The following is a 23,358-nucleotide window of genomic DNA, read 5'->3' as shown; positions in this document are numbered from 1 at the left end:
GGGCACAATTCAAGTCATGCACCCTTCAACTATGTAGTGCTTTCTATCATTATCATTGTTAAAATAATATTCATCACCCCGTTGTTTACCAAGTTTACCGCGTCAGTTCCGATGGCGCGAAACTGTTTGTTGTCAGCCGTATAACATAAAACCTACGCTGGTGAATTACGTTTTAATTGATGATTGATTGATTTTTGGTGTTTAACGTCCCAAAACCACTATATGATTATGAGAGACGCCGTAGTGGAGGGCTCCAGAAATTTCGACCGCCTGGGGTTCCTTAACGTACACCCAAATCTGAGCACACGGGCCTACAACATTTCCGCCTCCATCGGAAATGCAGCCGCCACAGCTGGGATTTGATCCCGCGACCTGCGGGTCAGCAGCCGAGTACCTTAGCCACTAGACCACCGTGGCGGGGCCTGAATTACATTTTTTAAACATGCGTAATGCTGGGATGTGTCATGAATATTTACACAATGACCGCGCATAAGAAATGAACTATGCACGAGTGAGCTTCCAAATTTAATTTTCAAAACAATCGCAGTGTCTCAACTCAAGTCGCAACATCGTGCGACACGGAGTAGCACTCAGTGCGCGAAACTCTATTAAGGACCGTTACAAAAAGCGCTAAACATGCGGATCGTCCTTTTTAAACCAGTTCCTAGTACAGTTTCGCGCTGCCTGCAGTGATGGAACATTGCCACGTGGTTTGATCAAATTATTTGTTAAGGAAAACTACGGTTTCACTCCAAACGTACGAAGTACATCTACGTCTGTGCACTTCACACGCACAAAAATATTTAAAATATTAAAGAAAAAAACACCATTTCCTCGTCTGTCAACCTTCCTGGTTTTTATTTGGCTTAACCACGCAGGAGAAAAAAAGGACGCTCACACTATACAGACGCAATAACCGAACGAGCTGACACTTTCCGCTTCGCTGGCCACACTATTCTGTTCCACCTTTCGTGGCTAAGAATATATGTCTCGCGCCTGCCGGTGGCGAAATACATGGTCGCTAACACGGCACGCAACTCACCGCGGTGTCAGTCAGACAGTCCGAAGCCGAAGTCACGACGAGAAAAGGAAAGAAAAGAAAGGCGTCGAACACGGAAATTCCCACGTGCTCCGAGCACACAGCGGGCCAGTCACGAACGTATACTCTCCTATACATGTATGGCTCATCCACGGAGTATGAGTATCAGGGACACCTTATCCTGACGCATAGAACTTCACACCACGCAGGGGAGGAGCAACCACGCGAGTCGTCGGGCTTGCGTCGATGAGCCTTTTTCTCGCACTACGTTCTGCTCTGTCTAATCGTGCTCGCCCTCATATACTACACCAGGCACTAGACCCGTAGCCAGGATTTTTTTTCTTTTACGGTGGAAAGGCTTGGGAGGGGCACTTGTTGAAGGTTTTGCAAAACGTATTTTCATTATTTGACCTGAGTACCCTCCTCCCCTTGCGTCTAAATTTAGGAAGAGTGCTTAGAGCAACCCCCTGGCTACCGGCCTGTACCATATTAACTCCACTATATCATAGTATAGTATAATATTCTATGACATGCTATGCTGTACTATCCTGTACACAGTAGGTGACTGCTATAGTAGCTCTCACGAGAAGGATGCCTTGTTAATGGCAGTAACGGCGACTTCGCCAGTATCGGTAACCAGGACATTACTTCTTGGCTGCGTTCCTTCTATCCTTTGTTTCATTTCAGCCTACGCACTCACACATATATTAAACCCGGGAAAGGGTCGATCGGCCGCTTTCGCGATCGCTGGCACGACAGCTCGCACAGCCGCATCTCCCATCCGTCACGTGATGCACCGGTAAGAAGGCCGCACACGTGGTCGACTTATCTTCAAACTCCGCCCAAGCTTCTTGTGGTCTGAACAGTCTTAGCAGCACGCGTGCAAGGCACCATGTCTCCGTCTAAACGAAAGCGGCGTCCGCCCGCTACGTGCTCTGCATGCGTGCGTGCAGGGTGTACTGCAGTAAAAAAGAAAGGCGACGCAGACAGGCAGAGGAGAATCCTAAAAAGGCCGGAAAGTTGCGTTCGTCCATCTCGTTTCTTTGTTTCCGCTCTTTGCGTTGTTCGAGGAGAACGAGCTCAGCTGCGTGCAAGGGAGGCTATAGCTCACCTACGAGTGGCACGTGTCACCCGATCAGGAAGAACTGACCAGTAGCCACCATCGGTGAGTGCATGTGCGTTCCTGTGTCCTCGGTACGGTCTATAATTACAGAGTTACACACAGAATTTGAAATACAAACCTGTGATTCAGGTAAGATTGTCGCTTTGTGTTTATTTGTTCGGTGGCGAAAGCATTTTCTCGCCAGGCACAAAAGCCGGGACTTGGCAGCCTACGATAAGAGCTAACTGAAGAGAAGCTTCACGCAGTACTAAGCTGCATCAGTGAACCACTTTTAGTGAAGGTGCTTCTTCTCAGAAACGAACGGCCTTCAAGGCGTGGAATCGTGAAATCTGGTGCGAAGATCCGCGTTCCACGCATTTTTGAATAGGACATGTCAGTTTTAATAAACCACCAGTCGAGCGGCTGTAGATTACGTACTGAAATAACGATTATAATTTCAATGCACGCCGTAGCGAAGGGCTAAAGATTAATTTTGATCACGTCGGTTTTTGTAACGAGCACGTGAATATAATCGCCAGAGTGTTGTTTTCTAATTACTCCCCCACCGATATGCAACCGCCATCACTGAGAATTTGACCTGCGCCCACGAGATTAGTGGCTACCACACGCATATCTACCACAGTGAGTTGCATGCATGGTTTAATTCAAATAACACATATTGCGTTGGTATATTATCGGCATAGTTTACAAGTTCTTCGTGAGCAACTAGTTTTCCAGCGTTCCGTTCTCTCTACCTGACCGACCAAGCATATACGAATAGCGTGCACTTACGGCACGACTGATAGCTTCAGGACGACAGTGCTGTGCTTATTTTGAGCCCCATATAACAATCAGAATACCCAACTGTACATAATTACACATTACGACGTCAGATCATACAGGAAACGACCCATCTTTCAGTGTACAGTGGGCCGTGAGGAGGATGTGTTTTTCGTTTACAATGCCTAGAGAAAGAAGCGAACTCGCTGTGTCGGGATTTCTGACATATCAGCCCTGCAATCTGCGTGCATACTCATCTGTACTGCATTAACTGCTGATATCGTTCGTTGTTATTCGCAACCGAATCGCAAAACACTTCCTTGAGTGTGGCATTTCATCACCATCATCCCCAACGGACTAGTAAAAATGTATGTCTAACATTCGAGCTCTCATTTTACCTTGTACACAGGAAACAAAACAAAACCGCCGTAATTCAGCTTTCAAAAGAAACACAATCTATAACCACGTGTTGTCCGTCTGATCTACGGCTCTGCATGTCGATGAGCCCGCCGGTATAAGAGGCGTGCGATCTATGTTTACGCACACTGTATACGGATGTCGTCCGTAGTTCTCGATCGAGCCAAAGATAAACCGAGGCATATATTTCGGACACTCATGCGAAAAGCATTTCTTACAGCTTTGCATGCCCCTCCGTCCCGCTATTTTGCATTCGCTTCCAGATTCACACACTCCGCAAACTCCGCATCGGCCCAGTTTACGCGGAAACGCAATGCATCGCTTCCTGCCGCATTCGGCGACAATGCATACGGTACCACGTCCATTTCGTCTTCTACGGCTCTCAATCTTCCGTGCCGCGGCGCCTGTGGAATCCTGAGAGGAGACACACAAAGGGCGTCGACGACAAAAAAAGAGGAACTTCCCTCCTCAGAGTGCGGTCGTACGCATCGCTACTCTGGCAATGAGTGGGCGTTCCTGCGTGGGATAGGGAGTAACAGCGACAGACGGAAGCACACACGCACACGTAGCACTGATGCATCGTGGGAGTAGATGCGGTTGGCTGTGACCCTATAAGCGTGCACCAGAGCCTCGGGGGGAATCCGAGGTGTTCACAATTAACGGTCCATGCATCCCAAAGATCCGGGAGTTTTCGATGGCTCACGCCTTGGGTGCATCCCTCGTAAAACAATACACTTGAATAGACTCGGAACGAAGCCTGAACAGAAACCATCCTCGCCCTCGTGTTAGACAGCAAGCGAGAGCCACAGGTTCATTTTCGTACAGTCGACTAATGCAAATTAAAGGGGGTTATTTTTCTTACAAAACGTGCACCGAAATCTGTCTGTATGCGCAAGTGTTACAACAAAGATTAGTTTTTTTCTTTTTTTTTGTCGGGTATCCTGTACATCCGTGACACTATGTGAAAGGTTACGTCGCACAATTTAGAAGGTGCACTTCTTCGGTCTCCTATACTTTTCTAGCCTTCAAAATCAAATCATCATGTTTACCCTTTTTCTTTTTTTTTTCAGCTCTGTGCATCGGTGAATTGAGCACATGGGGCGTTCAGCAAGAGAATGGTGTGACAGCCTTGTCATACCCTTACAATAATGTATCTATCATTTCGTTGGTCCCTTTATATGATCTTCGCATCAGGCCAATAGAAATAAGCAGCTATATAGGAAAGAAAGGAAAGGCTGCAGGGTTAACCGGCTCAATGACTAGGTTCGCTACCCTACCCTAAGGTATGTACCAGGGAAGTGTAAAAGGATAAAGTATACATTCGGCTGCAGATAAGCACAACAGATAAGCGTAATTTGATAAAAGCAGATAAACAAAGGCAAACTGCGCTGTTTTCAGATCTATGGGGAAACCAAATTCAGAACTTAGGCTCCGATCGTGAATATAGAAATGTGTGCTACATAGACACAAGTCCACATCCTCTGCATATGTCATTTACTCCTTGTATGCTGTATCGCCTGATCGGTAAAGTGTGTAAACACCCAACCTTCGTCACTGTTGTCTGGACCTCGGCGCTTATTACGCATCAGGGAGATGAGCTTGCTCCTCGTGACTCTGTTTTTATTTCACCAGTTCACATCGATAAAATTTCTAAGCATCGCAACTCGTTTCACAACGACTTCTTGTCAGGAAAGCTACTGACGCTGGAAGCAAGACCCCGTTGAAGAAGCCGCGTGAGAAGATCGAGAAGAGAAAAAGAAGAATCCGATGAAAAAAGGAATCGGACAAAGAAAAGACTGCTCTGTTCCATCATCATTCCCGTGCTTCATTCTCTCTTTGTCGCGGCTTGTTTTGCCCTACACCTATCTTCCTTTGTACCAGTTGCGGGACGCCCAACAAACACGCCTGGCCAGCGCTCTCCGCAGAGCCTCCGCGAGGAGGCACTCGTGTAGATATGCGCACGCACGGCCTCGGCTCTCTCGAAGCGTCAAGCTTTAGCGGGCCTCGCTGTGTATATGCGCCCCGCGCATAGAGACAGCGCACGCTTAGAGACAAACACACACAACGAAAAAAGAAGGGGCTGGCCAGTTCCCCAATAAGGAAGCCACCCGCACCCCGATCGAAGGCTTCGAGGGTGGACCTCCGAACCGGCAGCGCAGCAATGTTATACGGAGGAGTCTATACCGACGCTTCCTGTTGCACTACTCGTCCGGTTCACGCAACGGCCGACGCCGGAGCTGCCGAGGAAATGGCGCGCGAAGAGCAGAGGCGCCGCTTTCTTCTTTTACAAACAAGATGCCTCGTCCGGCGTTTGAAAGGCGCGAAGAGAGTGCCAAGAGTGTGGAGGGGAAAGGGCTAAGCTGTCTTCTTTTCTGAGCGAGAACGGAGGTTTAAAGTGCGCCAATGTCGAAGACGGGCGTTTATATCCAGGCACTCGGCCGACCTAAGTGACCCAGCTGCCATGCAAGTTGTGTGTTGGGCGACCACGTTTCGGAAAAAAGCCGCGAAGCTTCTTCAAATTGGAGCCGCGACTGGGAAGAGGAGGCAGTGCGGACAGTCTTAGTGGGGTGAAGTTCGGGGAGTTCATCTTTCACGCTTCGCGATTCGCCGAGGGCTACTTGGCGGGTGACGGTTGGTTCCATTTGTTTGCGCCCGCTGGAAGAGACGCAGACCCAGCGGCGTCAGGCGTTTTTCTCGGAGGTGCAGACTCCCAAATACCATTACATAGTCGGGAGCTATCTCATTTATTTTATTACGCCCTAACGCACGAGTATATACAGCCGAGGAAATATACTTGTCAGAGTGAGGAGAAAGGTTTACGAAATGGATGATGATGATGATGATGAAAAACATTTATTATAAAAGAGAGAGGTACGGTGCCAAAGCATGACCCCGCTACATGGTCGGCGTCCTTAGTCCGGGACACCGCATGACGAGGCCCCTACTCGCGCCCGTCTCACCAGAGCCCGTTGAGACTCTAGTGATAAGCAGTTGAGGAGGGCAGTCTCCCATGCCTCTCGGGAAGGGGTAGGGGAAGGGGGTAGGTGGGGATTTTTCGTACATGCCCACACCATGTGGAAGATATCACACGTCTCTCCACAGTGTGGGCACCGCCCATCTGTGTTCGCATCGAAATGTTTTAGGATTGCAGGACAGAGTAAAGTACCTGTCTGCAGGCGCCTTAGAGTTCGCTCTTCCGCCTTACTCAGCCCCTTTGCAGGAGCCGGGTAAAGGCGGTGAGTGTCACGATAATAGGTCAGAATTTCTTTGAACCGCAGCAGCGGTGTATTGGCCTCCGAGTCATAAGAGCCAAGGTGAGGAGCCCGGTGGGTAAGCGCTCGGGCGGCCGCGTCAGCGGCCTCATTACCTCGTAAGTCCTGATGGCCAGGAGCCCATACGATGCGTTTCGGGGCTGGATCAGCGAGAGCCCGTTTTAGAATTTGGCTGGCTAGGGGGGATATCTCTCCTACCAAGTAATGAGTACATGCTTTCCGGGAGTCCGTGATGATAACTTTCGAGTTGGGGTCCACAGCAGCAAGCGCTATCGCGACTTCCTCAGCGCGCTCTGGATTTTGTGCTCGGAACGAGAGCCCATTGACATGCTTTTCCCGGTGAACTACAGAGGCCGTGTAAAATCCCGTGGGCGAAGGCCCTGCTATATCTACGTAGAATACACCAGGTCGGGAGCCGTGTTGCCTCTCAAGCGTCCGAGCCCGCGCCTGTCTTCTGCTTTCGTGCGTGTGCTTATCCATGTTACTGGGGAGTGGAGCGACCGAGAGCATATGCCGCCACAGTTCCGGAATACGCTCCGCCTCCTCTGCAGTGCAAGTGTGCTGTATATGTAAGCGGTTTAGCAGGCGGCGCCCGGGAGCCGTCTGCACGAGCCGCGTATATTGATTCATAAGGTGGGCCTCCCGCAACTCCTGGTAGGAGTTGAGCACACCTAACGCCCTCAGTTTGGCGTTGGAAGTGGCCACCGGGAGATCCAGAGCTCGTTTAGTAGCCTTACTAATGATGGCATCTATTCTTTCGTCTTCTTTATTGTTAGTGCGAAGGTATGGGACGGCGTAGAGGATCCGGCTAGTCACGAAGGCATGCGCGAGCCGAAGCGCGTCTCTGCCCCGCAGACCACCCCGCTTGTTGGAAACGCGGTGGATCATGCGCCCTACCTGTTCGCCTATTCTCTTGAGTTTCGCTATAGTGGAGTCCGGTCTGAGTCTGTGGTGAATGAACAGGCCCAGAATCCGGAGCTCCTCCACCTCTCTGATGGGAACCCCAGACAGGGAGATGTGTATGGCTGACTTATCTCTTGGCTTCGCTCTAACGTGCAGAAGCTCTGATTTGTTTGGAGCACATTGGAGTCCACAATCGTTGGCATACGCCTCGACTATGGATTCGGCATGCTGAAGGCGTTCCTGCATTTCACCAAGGCTCCCTTCAGTGGTCCAGATTGTAATATCGTCGGCATATACTGCGTGTTGTGTGCCTTCCACCCTGGCCAATTCGCTTGGAAGGCGCATCATAGCAATGTTGAAAAGGAGCGGTGATAACACTGCTCCCTGTGGAGTACCCCGTGTTCCCATACGAAATGGAAGCACTAACGCAGATGAAGCGGGTCGTCCGAATGATCAACTCAAGTTGTCGAGGATCAGATAAGAAAACGTGATGGCAGTCGCTTTCATGTGCACGGATTATAGAGACTATCTTCGTCCGCGTTCCCTAACAACGGTGCAATCACTGCCGAAATCGAAGTAATCTCAGGACTCGGTTACGCCTACATTTAGAGATTTCCCTTATAGCCCCACGTACAACTCTTGGCGATCTCAAGAGAAAATACAAGTGACGCATAAGTGTAACAGGCCAGACGCACACGGCGTGCTTGTAAGCCTGAATATTATAACTTTCAAATTGAACTCGAAGCTGTCCCCCTACATCACATCGCGTGCGCAGCACAAGCCGCTCAGTGCGGGCTGTAGTTTGTCAGACGTGCGGCAACAGGGCCCGACCATAAAAGGAACCCTGCCTGCCAGAGCCCCCTTCTTACTGTGTTGCCTGGTTGCGATCTAGAAGCTCCAATGAGAGAGGATAAAAGAAAAGAAAGCATTTCCTGATCTGCCGTCAGCATTCGCTGCACTGGGGCACGCCCTGAATGAAAGACCTAGCTCACCATTACATGTAGTTGTTGTTTTGTTTTTTTCACCGCCTCTTCATTTTTATCGTACCTGCCTACGCTTGTCTAAATCGTGGGGCAAGCGGGGTAACAAATGAACAAGCGAACATTGCATTCAGTCGTATATACTCTCGCCTTGACACCGAAAAATAAAAAAGACAGGCAGCGTCTGACGTGGGGACGCCAGTGGTTGATGCATTTCAAGCTGTTCCAGATACGCGACTGCCATGGACAGGGGATATCGTTAGCAATTTCGTTGGGAGCCAGCCGCGCCTCCTATAGACCTCTTTTGATGCATTCTAACTATTACAATTTGCCACGACAGCGTCTATACTATTGTGCAGTGCCTCGAAACTACATTACGAGCCAGACGTCAAGTATAACTACATGCGGGAAGTTACACTCCAGTAGAGAAGCTATATGCCCCACACTTAGACAAATACATGTATATAAAAAAACAAAACAGCTGAGAGGAGTGAGTGATGTCACAATATCTGTTAATATCGCCAACCACATTTATTCGAACCTGTAAGTTTAAAATGAAAGATAAGATGGTAGTGGCGAAATGCGTCGCTAAGTTGACGTTCCGTAAGCACAGATTAGCGCATTCTTTTTAAAATTCGAGAAAAATTGACGTAAAAACTGAAAACGGCACTGCGCCACTACGACGGGCATTTACGCACACTTAAATGAGACGAAGACCACCGAAAGCGGCGTCAAATTTTCTCAATCTCGCAAAGCTAATTCTAAAGAAGCATATGAATAATTATTATTGTGCTAGTTTATAATATGTATTGTGCTTGTATTATGTTATTATGTTAATGTGCCTGATGTTACTCTGAAAATAAGTGTTTCTTTTAAAACTGAGTCTTGTATGATCACATTGAAGCTTTTGTTTTTTGTTTGCATGCCTGTACCGATCCTCGAACATTTTCCCCACCCTGCCAAGCAAGGGCTTTCAACTGTAAAGATGGCAGTATCTGTAAATAAATAAATAAATAAATAAATAAATAAATAAATAAATAAATAAATAAATAAATAAATAAATAAATAAATAAATAAATAAATAAATAAATAAATAAATAAATAAATAAACACACATTGTAGAGCTCCAGCCGAAACCATGCGCTTAGATTTCACAAGAGAGAGATGTGGCACGAAGAGAGGCAGGGAGGTTAAACAGAAAGCAGGTATCTGGTTTGCTACCCTGCACTGGAGAAGGGGAAATGGGAGACGGAAGAGTAAGGAAAAGGGAATGAAAGAAAGAGAGCGAGACGGAAGCGAAAACACACAAACACACTAAAACGTCACAAACATTCGACGAGGCGGGTCGATCGCAGAAACTTCAGGAGGGCATTCGTCGCTTTTCGGCGTGAAGCTCGATCTTTTCGGTATTCCAAAATTACTTTGATTAATTTGAAGTGAAGTTGATGCGGATATTCAAAGAAACAATACGAAAACAGCAATGCAGTACGACTCACGTACTGTCCAACATACACACGCAACCAAAGGTTTATTCAAATTAAGTTAAACATATACTCCAGTACATAAAAAAACATGCAATTAGCGGCGCTCTGTAATGCATTATACATCAGCACTTAATGAAATAACCATAAATTACTGTCGCGCAAAGGCCACGCTTGCTTCTCGTTACCTTTTTAAAATCGTTCCAGAACACGCCTTGCATGTGCATTGCTCCTTTCCATCGATATTCGCGTCGAAGCACATCGCGCCACTTCCGCGGTCGGTATTGCTCCGTGATTCCGGTTTCACCTAGTGACAACCATGCGTTGCGCGTAAGCCTCCCTCTCGCAAAAAAGGGCGCGCTTTTCTCACGTCGTGAATTCCGGACGCCCCCTTTCGGTGTGAGGGATGGCAGTTGCCCGCCCTCTTGCTACGGCGCCGCAGCATCTAATAACGGCACGGAAGACGACAATCCCGAACTACAAGAAGTCACCCGCCATTAAAGTTTATTAATAGACTAGTCCTACGCGACGCGGCGCTGCCGGTGGCCCCACGCAATTAACTAATTGAAGGCGAGCTTCTAATTAAAACTCGTCCTTAAAGGCATGCCCGCTGCGCTCCGCATTCACTTCCGGAGCGTAGCTATCGTACTGCATCATCTATCGATTATGTGTAATGACTTGGGACACGGGCGTTACCGAGAGCTGTCGCCAACATCTCGTGCGACGGCCGAAAATGAACCGCATTCTCGGAGTAAGTTCGTTTTAAAGGTGTATACTTCAAGTTTATGAGTAGAATGTTCGGTGACCTCTACGAGCACAAATGAGAGCTTGTTTAGAGAGAAATCGGATCGTGTTAATTGCAGATTAACTTTTGCCCAAAAGATGATTGCTTGTCATGCCTTCTTTTAAAGTGGCGCAGTGCAAATCACGACGAAATACACAGAAACAACGAAGTTTGTCCTGTGTCTCTCTTCTTGCTTCACGCTGCAACTCTTCAACAAAATGAAATTATTTCCCTGTTCCCCTCGCCAAGTGTAGGGTAGCCAACCGAGCCAAGCTTGGTTAACCTCTCTGCCTTTCCTATCTCTCTCTCTCACACACAAAACAACATAGTGATATTTGTCGTGGCGCATAGATGCGCCAATGTCTATGTGCCCCTTATTTCTGGAATGTTATGATTTTTGCGTTAAAAAAACTTTTCTAAGCAGAGTTCGTTTAACATTTTTTCTAAGGAGTGCATAATAGACCATATGTATTCTGGATAAGCGAAATGCTTATGATGTATGTCCTTTTGTACATAGTGTAAAGAAATTATCTAAACAGCACTCTACATCGCCGTGGATTTGTTCTAAACACCATACATAATGGACAGCTTCCAGCTCTCCTCTATGGGACAGAAGACAATACTGGAAATCGGCAACTTCTCTTTTCTAGATACAACGGTAGATTTGCAGTCATGTGTACCGAGTTCCATGCGCTCCGAATAGTGCGTTTTTAGTAGTGACACTTCTATTTATTCCTGTGTATTCTTAACACTAAATCCGCCTCTGAAATATAACAGCTATTGTCACATTGGGTACAGCTTAACACGTTCTTAAGGCAGAGTACACTGTATTCGCACTCGCCCCCTTGTTCCCTAAACAGCCGGGACAACCTCTCATCTTTAACGAAACATTTGAATGTTTTCCAGCCCGATGTTCTGACAGAAGTGAATGTGGAGCGAAAATTGCACGCGATGAAAGTTGGGTACGAAAGCTGCACGTTATGGCCAATGTGAGGGAAACGCTTGATGAGATCTTTTTAAAAACAGCCATTTACGCAGGCGCTGGAGAGCGTTATGAGGCAGCAATATACCCAAGTGCGCTAAGAGCCCTGTATCTAATACCGAGTTTACGTAGGGCACCAATGGAGAGAGAAAACGGAGTGGGGGGAGGGGGTAATGTTGGCTGACGCATGCAACGTTTTGAAGCGTATATGTTAATAACATAGGTGCTTGAAAAATTTATTACAGGCGCGTAAAGGCGCGTTTTCTAGTTTTCACGGGAATATAAAATGTGGCAGGAAATTTAAATTTACAGAAAGTGCAAGTAGGGCTACACTGTGCGACATTTCAATACGGGTTGCTTAACACGCAAGTTGACCGAGCTAACGACGATCGTGTGTATGAGTGAAATCGGCTTATGAAATGTTATGAACAGTAAACGATCTCTCTTTCTTTCTGAACGATCTACGGCAGATAATACCAATATACTCACCGCGCAAAAAAAAAAAAAACACGGTCACAAAAAGCACGCATAGACAGCACGAGAACTTGTCCCGTCCGCTTGTCCTTTCTGTTGTGACGTTCTTGGTGTATAGTCTACTGCCACAGAACACGTAAACATAGACCAACTAGTCCAACAACGAATACAAGTACTAAACACAGTTTGAGTAGCACTTATAATTTGCTCGTCCTCTCAGAATGAGGCCGTGTCACCCGTTAGCTGTTGGACTCTATCGGACGAAACTATCCACATTAGAGAGCCTACGTGACCTGACAACGACCAGTTGTGTATGCTCCCTAGTTCACATGCTGCACCCAGATTTCTTGGCTCAATAATTTCTCTTGGCACGCAGCCGCTGTTGCCCATTCAACTGCTGTGCACCACGTTCGAGCAAGGAGTCAACGATGTACGCATGCGCTTCTCACAACCGACCCTAAACTCTCGTGGCTCGTCCGAGCGTGCGCTGCCGCGTTTTTGCCGCTCTCCGAGCGCTATTAGGAAAACAAGGACGAACGCTCGCGGCTACTTTTCTTCTTCTTGCTACGCGCCCGCCGGCCACTGAAAGAACAACACCAGCAAACGGAAGCCGCCCCAGGCCGAAACGGAAGGGGCGCGCACGCGGTTACCCTCAGTCACATCTCAGGAAGTGTTTCCGAGCTCGCCATACCCCCCCCCTACCCCCCTCCACCTCCGTAAAACAACGGTATACGTATACAACGTGCCCGCAAAAGAACAAAAAGCAGCGCTGCGTTCTTTCGTCGGACTCCCGGTTCCTCTTCGCGCGGTGGTCGCCGAGGCGTTTGTGCGGCTTGGCTACGCTATGAGGCCCGGTCCGGCCCCGGTCGTAATTAGTCGGCCTGTCTCTTTGTGAGATCGCCGGTGGGGCTTTCCAGCAGCGCTGCAGCGTTGGCCAGTCCCGCTCTCCAGTCCTGGCACGCGATCGTATAGCGTAAAACCGCGCGAGTTCTGTCGTGCATCGAGAAGTGGCCGGACGCTTTTGAACTCGCAAAATTTTGGCACCTATTTCCGGAGCTCTGTAGAAGAAATTCAACATTCTGTGTCTGAGATTACGTCGGATGGTCTATTAACGATGCAGCATGCAGCATGGCCAATTTCGAACATCACTCTTCAGTAGTTATTATTGTTCAAATGCGTTTCACCTATAAAGGCTAAAGGCTGAAATCGTCATGGGAATTATGGCCAACTTCGTGCTACGGATTACCAAATACCGTAATGGTTATTTAACCAGACTAAACCCAAGTAGAGGAGCTTTCTTTCCTATTATCTCCAAAGTATCTTGAGCAGTTGGCCCACCCAGGTGCGGTTACCTTTCTATATAGGAGGCACGGCTTCATTCAAGGCATGCGCCCGTTTTCTCGTGATAGCCCTCGCTTCATCGCCCTACATATTCCATAAAAAAAAAAAAAAGCTGTGTACATGCGTTCAGTTACGACAAGTCACGTCTAATGCTGTGTTAAAAAAGAACGCTATCTGTATGACAGAGATAACGTTAGGCATGCAACTTAGAAGTGTGACGGTTTGGGCTAGTTGGTATGACATGACGATAGCTATAGCGCGAGAACAGAACGACGACAAAGGGACAAGAAGGAGACGAGCGCATGCCTTTGGAGCCGCGATAAGCAACGTCCAGCAAACCCACCACTTAACAGTCCACGACGTTCTCAAGATCGCCACCCATCGTGGATGAAGACTAAAACAGTTCATACTTTAGGTTAATTATATACAACTTGCTCGGACCAGACTAAAACAAAAGTAAGTACCCATAACAGAAGCAGAGAAAGTAAGCAGTAACGGCCTATCACACAGTCTGTAGCTGCCTCCCCTCCCCCTTTTTTTTTTAAGACCAGAGAGAAACCATATCTGTTAACTCCAACCGTCGATGCATCGGCCGATGCGACACCAGAGAAGGAACAGGGCCGCACCATTCGGCTTCGCCCACGAAAAGTGCACGGTGGTTCCACTGCATCTGCCGCACTGCATAAACGGCCACTACAGATAACAAACACCCCCCCCCCCCTTTTTTTTTTTTTTTCCCGCTCAACGAACAGGCAGTCGGGTCGCCTTGCAACAGCCGTGCGTTGCCTAGTCGCGCGAAGCGCCCGTCCCTATTTAAATGCAGCGGGCAAGCGCAGCGTAAAGTAGTGAAACGTACGAAAATAAGCCCTACTAAACCGCGCCAAGAAACGTGACAACCTGTAAGAGCGCAATCCACTCCTGTAAATACCCCTCCTGCCCACCCCTCCCCCTTTTTGTTTTTCTTTTTTTCTTCCAAGTAATCGTACTAGGCTCTACCATGCTGCACAGCAGAGTGCGTCTGTGCGATACATGGAGCCGCCTGGTGGCTGTTCCGCGCACTTTATCGCCCATCCTCCATCTCCACACCCATACACCCCGAACCAGCACCTTCCTGAACCCGCTCGCCGCTTGGTGGCGAACAAAAGACACTATCATCGGTCTTGCACCTTCCCGAAACCGAGGCGTGTGGGTGCACGCTCCCCTTCTACAGGCGTATATATGCAAGGCGCGAGTGCATAGCATCGTGGCGCCGACGTTCGGCAGGCGTGTCTCGAATGGAGGCCGAGGGAACTGTGCCCGCATCTCGGACGGAACTGAAAATAGACGCCCCGAGACACGCAAGAGCTCAATGAGCCTCTTCATCGAAGAAAAGTCGGGCGGGGTAGCTTATTGGTTCATAAATTTCACTTCCTCCTGGGTTTAATTAACCCGGCCATCGGAACAATCAAGGGTACAAAGAATAGCTCACGCTAAGGATGATTCATATGCGACTTTTTACGGTTATCGAAAGCCATCCGTGCAGGTTCACACGCGCCCTTTCTGGGTGCTGTAGCTATGCGGATTACGTCGAAGACGCGGCAATTGCGTCCATGGGGGAGAAGTGAACGTATCTTTCTATTATTGCTTATCGCTGCTAGCATATCGTTTCATAGCCAAACATACCGCACAGGCAAGCGCGTCTATATATAGCGAACGTAATACCGACATCCCTACATTTCACAAGGTGATCACTGAGGCAATGGTTGATGAACGGGAGTATGAAATGATGCGATATACCCATCTAAAGTATAACTCCCACCTCTGCAGAAACACGCCTGTTGCATATGCTGGCATGTAGATGGTCTTTCCTGTGTAAGTTTGTTTAACATTAGCCCTATATGCAATTATAATTTCCGGCTGTTGTATATGATGCGCGCAGTCAAGAATTGGACGAAAAGCTCGACTAGCCGGGTAGTTCGGCTTGAAGAAAATTACGGTCATTCACCAAGCCAGAACTGTTCTTTTTTCCCCCCTCACTTGGTGAGTGACCACAATTTTCATTATAAGCGAAATGTATGCACTTGAAAATGTAAAGTCAATGCACTCAGTTTATCCGAAAAGTTTGCCGTAAAGAATGTGAGGCGGCTAAACCTGCTTTATAGATGTGCGTGTAACAGGTATGAACCGTGTTGTAGTAACATGTATGATAATCACAAGACTATGTGACTACGGAATCAGCGGTGGTCTTGCGATTTTCATCGGTGCGCCGTGGATCTTCGTTGTGCTACGGCAGCATCAACAAGTACAGGAGGACGGATCACAGTCTCTAAAACAATATGCCTCAGTTCTTGTGTTGCTGTTGTTTCGAAAAAAATAATCATATCTCAAAGTTTTGCTTTGAGGCTTATTTTTCTACAGACCAAGCATTTACCGTGACACTTATCTGAATTACGTATATGACCGCAAGAATAACGTTGAAAACATGTCGCTTTCTGTTCTGTTCTGTTCTGTTTTAACTGTTTTGCTGTGGAGAGGTTGAGGTGCCTATTGCCTCGGCTACTCCATATCACAAAGCTCTGCAGCGAAAAATAAAATAATAATACAGAACGGCACCCAAAAATTAACAATACGGAAAAAAAACACATAATAGGACACTGAAACCAGTTCAAATAACATGCCAATACACAGTTTTCTTCACGCAGTTCACACAGTCATAAACACGCACACCTTACTTCTCTATAATGTCAGTATATACATGACCACATTTTACATAATACCCATCTCTGGCTGTTAGTCATAGGCGCTTGTCCAGTCCGGTCTCCACTAAAAAGTCTGTCAGGAAGATTATTGCCTTTTTCTGGAGATGCATCTCAGGCCATGGTCCAAGTAGTTTCTTTATTGTGAGGGGCCGTCTGTCCAAACTTGCAAATTTGTTCTTTAATTTTTCTCTTTCATTCGCGTATTTAACGCACTCCAAAAGAATATGGCGAACATTTTCTTCTGCATGACCACAATGACATTCCGGTGAGTTGGATCGATGTATCTTGTGCAGGAAGCTGTTTGTGTATGCTACTTCCAATCTAAGTCGGTGGATCAATGTCTCTAGGTGTCGTGGGAGGTCTGTCGCTATGGAAAATTTTCTGTGTGGATTGACTTCATAAAGTATCGTTTCATTTGATTTAGGGCTCTCAAACCACTTCTTCATCGAACAATGGTTAGCTCCTTGCGATATAAAATGTCGAATATCCGCCCCAGACATAGGGATTGTGCAATCCCGTCCTTCCTTCAATGCTTTCTTCGCGAGACTATCAGCATCTTCATTTCCCTTTATTCCAATGTGGCTGGGTATCCATTGGAATACGATGTTGTGACCCTGCGATGAGGCATATTCCACAGTTTCTGCGATACATTGTGCTATTTCACCATTTTTGTAAGGTGATCTCACATTTCTGATTAGCTGAAGAGCAGGTTTGCTATCAGTGCATATCACCCATTTTCGTGGCTCGGGATTCTCGCAGATAAGCTTAACTGCTTCAAAGATAGCCACCAATTCTGCTGTCGTCGATGAAGATTTGTGCGATAATTTGTACATCATATTTTTCTGAATTTCGGGTATAAAGACCGCACAGGCTGACGCTTCTTCTGTGCATGATCCGTCTGTATATATCTTCGTTTTTTCATTATGCATTACATGAAGCTGATGAAGTACCAACTGTGCCGCTACTAGAGGTACCATGTCTGCTTTCTTCTCTATGCCGTCTATTTCACGGATCACGTTGAGAAGTGGCAACGTCCAAGGTGGTTTTGAAGGTTTCCATTGTTTAAATTCTGGTACTACTGCTTGAAATGATGATATAGTATCCTGTAGTCTCGTTGCCGTCCTTTGCGTTAGTGCGCCAGTTAAAAAATGACTTTCATGTTGCGTGAAAATTCTAAATAAATCGCTTTCATTTGGGATCATTAATTATGCTCATATTCATAGCAGTCGGTGTGACACTTCGTTGCTACAGCAAGAAGTGTCATTCTGAACGCTTCAATAGTTTGTGTGTTAATTAGCCTCCCTCGGTCGTAATGGGATGCATCACTGATCGGCGCAACAGTCCGTACGTTTGGAAAAAAAGCGTGGTACAACATCCAAATGATTCAAGAGGTCTACACTATCCCGAAATACGAGGAACCTTGTAAACAGATTTGAGCGTTAGGCTATAAAATATATACTACGTCTAAGACTCACCGAGGTGACCATATATCTATTATACATGATTTATTGTCATCCTCAGCCGGTTCTGTGTCTGCTTCAGGACAAATACTTCCACAAATGATATCCAATTTAACCCTGATTGTGTGCTCTTAGTACAATAAAAATAAGTGCATGATTGCAGGGACGCAGAGTTAGCTTCCGTATTTGCGCGTTCTTACGTGGTCTTCTTCCTGTTGTGCGCAGGTGCCCGCGGCTGCAGAACCGACCGACGCTTTTGTGCGACATCATCGAGGACAAGCGTCTACCGTTCCCGGCGTGCTGCCCGCGCATGATCTGCCAGCGCCACAAGAAGCAGCCCCCGCCAACGCAGACGCAACTCAAGCCCTTCACGCCACACGTCAGCGTCGACAAGGAGCTGCGCAAGATACCTTTCGTCCTCAAGAGGCCAGTGCACATGCCCGCAAATTTCTCTCTCTATGCCCGTGACGAAAGCGCGTGCTCACATGGAAGTCGAAAGTTAAAAAGACAGTTTGGAAGTTACCTTAGAGACAAAGCGGCGTCAGCCGCAGCTCTTCATGATTTTAGCCATTTTATTCATAATCCCTCTAGTCGCAACCAAGTCTTATAGCACTAACCGAAACACTGACTATCAATTCTTTAGTAGATCGCGTCAGTGACGGGCAGGGTGAGACAAACATATAAAAGTAGCAAATAGGAGAGTGTTATTTCATGTGCTTTGTTTCGATGATCAATAGGAGAGGTTAGTGCAGCCGTTATGGAGGAACCGCCTACTCATCCTCTCTTAGCATAAAAAGTATGTAGTGAAAAAAAAATAGTAAGGTCACGTAACGTATGCAAATGCAGTACAATAAAACACCACATGAGTCTCAAGTAGTCGCGCACAAGTTCACATAGGCAGCCAACTTCATTCCCTTTCGGTATACTAATCTGCAACAGTGCAATGACAGTGAGAAGAATAAAGTGTGTGAGTACTGCGCGCGAGGCTCTGCTAGCACGACTACAAACATCTCAAACGATTGTCCTTAGTGAAAAAATATGCAATAGACAGGCGTTTAATCAAGAATAAACATAAGAAACTGGAAGGTTTAACGCACTGAAACTGACTAGGCAGTTACGGAGCAACGTAAAATTTATGGGTCCACAATGTATTGACCACCTGGAGTTGTGTATCGAGGACTGACATCCCAGTAAAAGGGCGTTTTTACACTTCGTCTCCGGTGAGATATACGAACGCGGCCGGGAATCAAACCCACGAGCTCGTGTTCAGCTGCAGCACACCATAGACACTGATGAGCCACCTTGCTGCATGAACTAAAATACCCATTAGGGTGTTAGGATGCTCCATGGGTGGCTGGCAAACGTATTCAACTATGTCTGCGGTTTTTCAGACAGAAAATAGACAGTGAGCCAATCGTACACGTGAGCAGCAGGTAAATGTTACTAGCGGTGTTTCTCTAGAGATGTATAGATGCACACTAAACAGTAGACATTGACATTGTAGGCTCTCAGCTTTTGTTCGCGCTTAAAGGGTTGGTTAATTAGCCTAATGCAGCATCAGAGTGAGCAAATGCTGCAAAAATTTAAAGAACATGTGACGTCTTTGTCATATAACTATAATTTAATACAGTTATGAAAAGTGATTCTGGGCTGTACAAATAATCTGTCATATTTCCTAGTTACTTTGTCAGGTAACCTAAGCGAAAATCAACTGCAAGCTATTCCAAGTTTCTCGTGTGCGGTGAGTTTCTGGTGTGAAATAATTTAGGTATATTGACTGCTAAAAACCCAAAATACAAGGATGAATATATGCATGAGAAATCCACGAAATACTTCCTGATTAGTGAATCACAACAAGGCGGAATCAGCTTGCAAAGTTAAGCCAAAACACCGCTGTCCAAAAATAACAATAAGAAATAACATCATATAGTGATTTGCATTATTTTCATATACTGCACCAAATATGAAAAGCTCAGGCTCAAGCCATACTTCTCAGCCACACGAATACAACGACAAAACCTGGACCATAGGATGTACTAGTCAGTCACGCCAACCCCCGACTGCTCATAATCTGTCAGATGATTAAACTTTAGTTTTCTTTCCTGTGTTGTTTCAGGTTCCTAGAGGTCCAGAACACTACTCTGCTGGACGCCATCATCCTCAACCGCATCAAGGCGCTTGAAGCCGCTGCCAACGCAAGCGCTGCCGGAAACGGAACCACGGGTGATGCTACATTCCGTGGACCTTCGAACGTGGCTGAAATGGTGGAAGCGGCGATGCTGACTACGCAGGGTCCTGGTGTCACGACGCAGGACACCACGCCATTCGGAACCACCGACGGCGCTGTCACAACGACGTCGCCTGTGCAGACGACACCGACTGAGTCCCCAGTTGAGATCATACGTGGTACTGGCTTGCGGAGTGCCTCCTTGCAACAAGAGCCGCGAAAAAGCGTGACGGTGCCATCTGTCGGCGTAGAAGATGACGACGAACTTTTTCTGAACGACGCTCCCGTCGTTCCATCATCGGAAGCAGAGTCATCCACGAGAGCTCCGGAGACTCCCAAGACTACCACTACAGCAAAGAAGCAAGAGGAGGTCACCGAGCTGACCAGGACTGCTGCATTCACATCTGACCGCACAAACAGGCCTGCCGTGACTGTCACGACCGAGACGCCCAAGAATGAACCATCGACAGAGATCTACGTTGAAACGACAACCAGGTCACTCGGTCTTACTGTTCCGGAGTCCATCTTTGGGACCACATCATCGCCTTCGACGGAACTGCCACCTGACACTACGCCTGCTCCACCAGTGATAAAGGAAACGACCGAACAGACCACAACAAAAGAGGAGCGAGGTGATGCCGGAAAGAAGAGCGGCAACTTGCCGACAATTCTCAGGTCCTTAGTAGACAACGTGTTCGACTACTACGACTACATCGACTACTACGTTCCCGGTCAAAAGCGCAACCTGACACAACTGACTCAAGAGAGGCCGGGAGACCGGAGAAGGATACCCGAGTCTATGATGGCGCTGGTCAAGGAACAACTGAGCAAGCAGAAGGACGAGAACGAGACGTCGCTATTCGTCGAGGACCTTCAGGCAGATCAGCCCGCACCAAAAAACAACCCTGAGTTGACCACACCAGACCCGGACAACCAAGAGTTCCAGAAAGAACTAGTCACCAAGATGGCCGTAGAAATTCCGCGTGTGACGAAGCAAGACGTTCAGGACGTGACGACCACCGCATTCGCTAAAACGGAGACTGCGACACCAGAAGTCGCACGGGCTGACGTCTTATTCACTAAAGCAGCTACGGCCACCGAAGCGACTGGTACAGCCACAGCTAGCAAGCTTGTTGCTGATACGACGACTGAGCGCAACACAGACGCAACCACCCTATCGACTGGAGGGGATGATACACTCACGCTGGTAAAAAGCGTCGCAACACAGTCGCGAGCTAAAGTGAACCTCGCGATCGAGAATCTTTCGTTCGAGAAACCCGAGGACAGGACAACGACTGGTTTTCCCGCATCGACAGTTACATCGGCAGTACCACAGTCTACCTTGGCCCCAACAACCCTAGGCAGGACCACAACTGTTCCTACCACACTCTCCACTCCAGTCTCAACACAAGAGGTGACGACGACGGCTGTCACGGCGACAAGGACAGCAGGTGCTTCGGAAATTTCTAACCGGCCAGAGACAACCCTGTCTGCAATTCGCTCTTACCAAGCCGCAGGAGAGACCGAGGCCGTCTTCGTCGGCACGACCAACGCTGATCTTGCTAGAACCACTGCAACAGTGGCAACGACGCCCGTACCTCGGGGTACAGAGACGTCTACAACACCGCAAACAACCATCGCTCAGCACACTACAACGACGACGACGGCGAGAAATGTTGAAACGACGAGACTTGGCACATCCACAGAAACTGCTGGAACGACAACGACCGGCACCCGCCATCCGCAGACCGCAACGACGACAACAGGATTCAGAACAAGCTCGGCTACCACCGAGACGACTCCGCAGGTGCAAACAACGATTCAAACGCAGCCACTCCAGTCCGAACGTAACGACACTATCCCTCTGCTCACGAGTCCCGAGCCCGCTACTTCCAGCGTCACAGAGCCAGCAACACCTACCACGCCTCCTTCAACCTCAACTAAGGCTTCGGAGAAGGCCCTCGGTGACGCCCCAAACACGGTGCGGGTGAACGCGCTGCAAAAGGACGGCGACCAGCAGCAGAGGTCCGGTAACTCCACGACCAAAGGCCAGGCCACACCGCCGACCAACAACAACGACGTTGAGTACATTGACTACGTCTATTACTACGATTACATCGACACTCCCGACAACTCGACAGCCAACGGTACCTCCTCCGCGAATAGCACCGGAACCCGACAGACCAAACTGCAGAGGGCCGCAAAATGAACGTCACGCTGGATGGTGAATCGACGAAGTGAACTGTTTCTTGTTTATATTTAAATGCGATCCTGAATGAGGTATTGGATGGCGAGGTGTTAGAAACCACCTCTCAAGGATGAAAAGTCGACTAAGAACTTTGTCTAGTCGGCAGGCAAATTTAAGAATCGTCTTTTTCCCCGTCTGGTGGAGTACGCCAATGGCCACGAACTGGAATGGTGTAGGTGGAATGGTTGGCAGTGCGAGGTTGTATAGTTGTTGTTTGTGATGCATTTCTGCACTTCTCTGAAGATTATTTACTTTCTTTTTGTCTTCCTTTCGTTTCATATTGCCCGCGATATGCTCAGGGCATGATTGTTCAGTGCCACTACTCCATGTTAGTTTAATGCATCTTTCAGGCACTCTGTGTGATACTTGAATAGAGATTTGATCCGAATGTCACGGACACCTAAGGCCGAGCGTTCTATAGCCAGCTCGCCAGTAATCTCTGCTCCTAAGGTATGAATGGTGAAACCAGAGGTCGGCAGCCAACCGGAGGTAGGTAGGGCTAATTGCATCTGGAGTAGCATCAAGAGTACCAATCATACTAGCAAGCAAATGGCGCATATTGTGCGCCTACAGTATGCAATGCTGAAATGTCACCCACTTCGATCAGCCCACATTTTCACTTCACCTTTTGTTGCTTTCCTTCAGCTGCCTGCAGTAAGATGCGCGTGAATAATTAAATGAACTCGCCTTAGTGAATTCCATGTAACTACAACCTCAAAGCGGCGCGACATGCGAAAGTGATTCACAAATTCATTAACTACACTTTTTCTACCCCAGAAGTGACCACACTTTGAACCAAATAAGCGCTACAGATGTTTGTATTGTTTGGCCGACGAAGTGCCATATGCACATATGGCGTCAAGTTTTGCGAAATGGAAAAATTGGGTGTGTCCTCGATGGCCAGGTCGTCAGCGCTTTCATTATGTCAACTGGGAAGTCTTGTTTTGAGCACGTTGTGACGCTTTCGGCTTGACGTAGTTATTGAGAGGCATCATGTCTTGGAGTGAATCTTTGCAGCTCCTACTTTGTATTATACCTTACATGCGATCCCCAGTCGCCATTACTGGGCCTGCTTTATGATGTGTTGTTGATACCATATTGCAAATAAAATGTTGTTATGCGCTCTGCGA

General features: G+C 47.7%; 1 protein-coding gene across 1 annotated transcript in view; it reads left to right on the top strand.

Moving 5' to 3' along the window:
* Positions 1 to 23,358, top strand: part of LOC119170378 (uncharacterized) — a 117,453-nt gene extending 94,095 nt beyond the window's left edge. The window contains exons 3-4 of the mRNA XM_037421525.2: positions 17,979 to 18,179; positions 19,870 to 23,358. Coding sequence (XP_037277422.1) covers positions 17,979 to 18,179; positions 19,870 to 22,189 — 2,521 coding nt within the window. The 3' untranslated portion in view covers positions 22,190 to 23,358. The remainder of the gene's footprint in view (positions 1 to 17,978; positions 18,180 to 19,869) is intronic.

The sequence above is a fragment of the Rhipicephalus microplus genome, chromosome 2 (genome assembly GCF_043290135.1).
Source record: "Rhipicephalus microplus isolate Deutch F79 chromosome 2, USDA_Rmic, whole genome shotgun sequence".
Taxonomy (NCBI): Eukaryota; Metazoa; Arthropoda; class Arachnida; order Ixodida; family Ixodidae; genus Rhipicephalus; species Rhipicephalus microplus.
The sequence above is the reverse complement of the archived record's forward strand: the minus strand, read 5'-3'. Positions and strand labels throughout refer to the sequence as shown.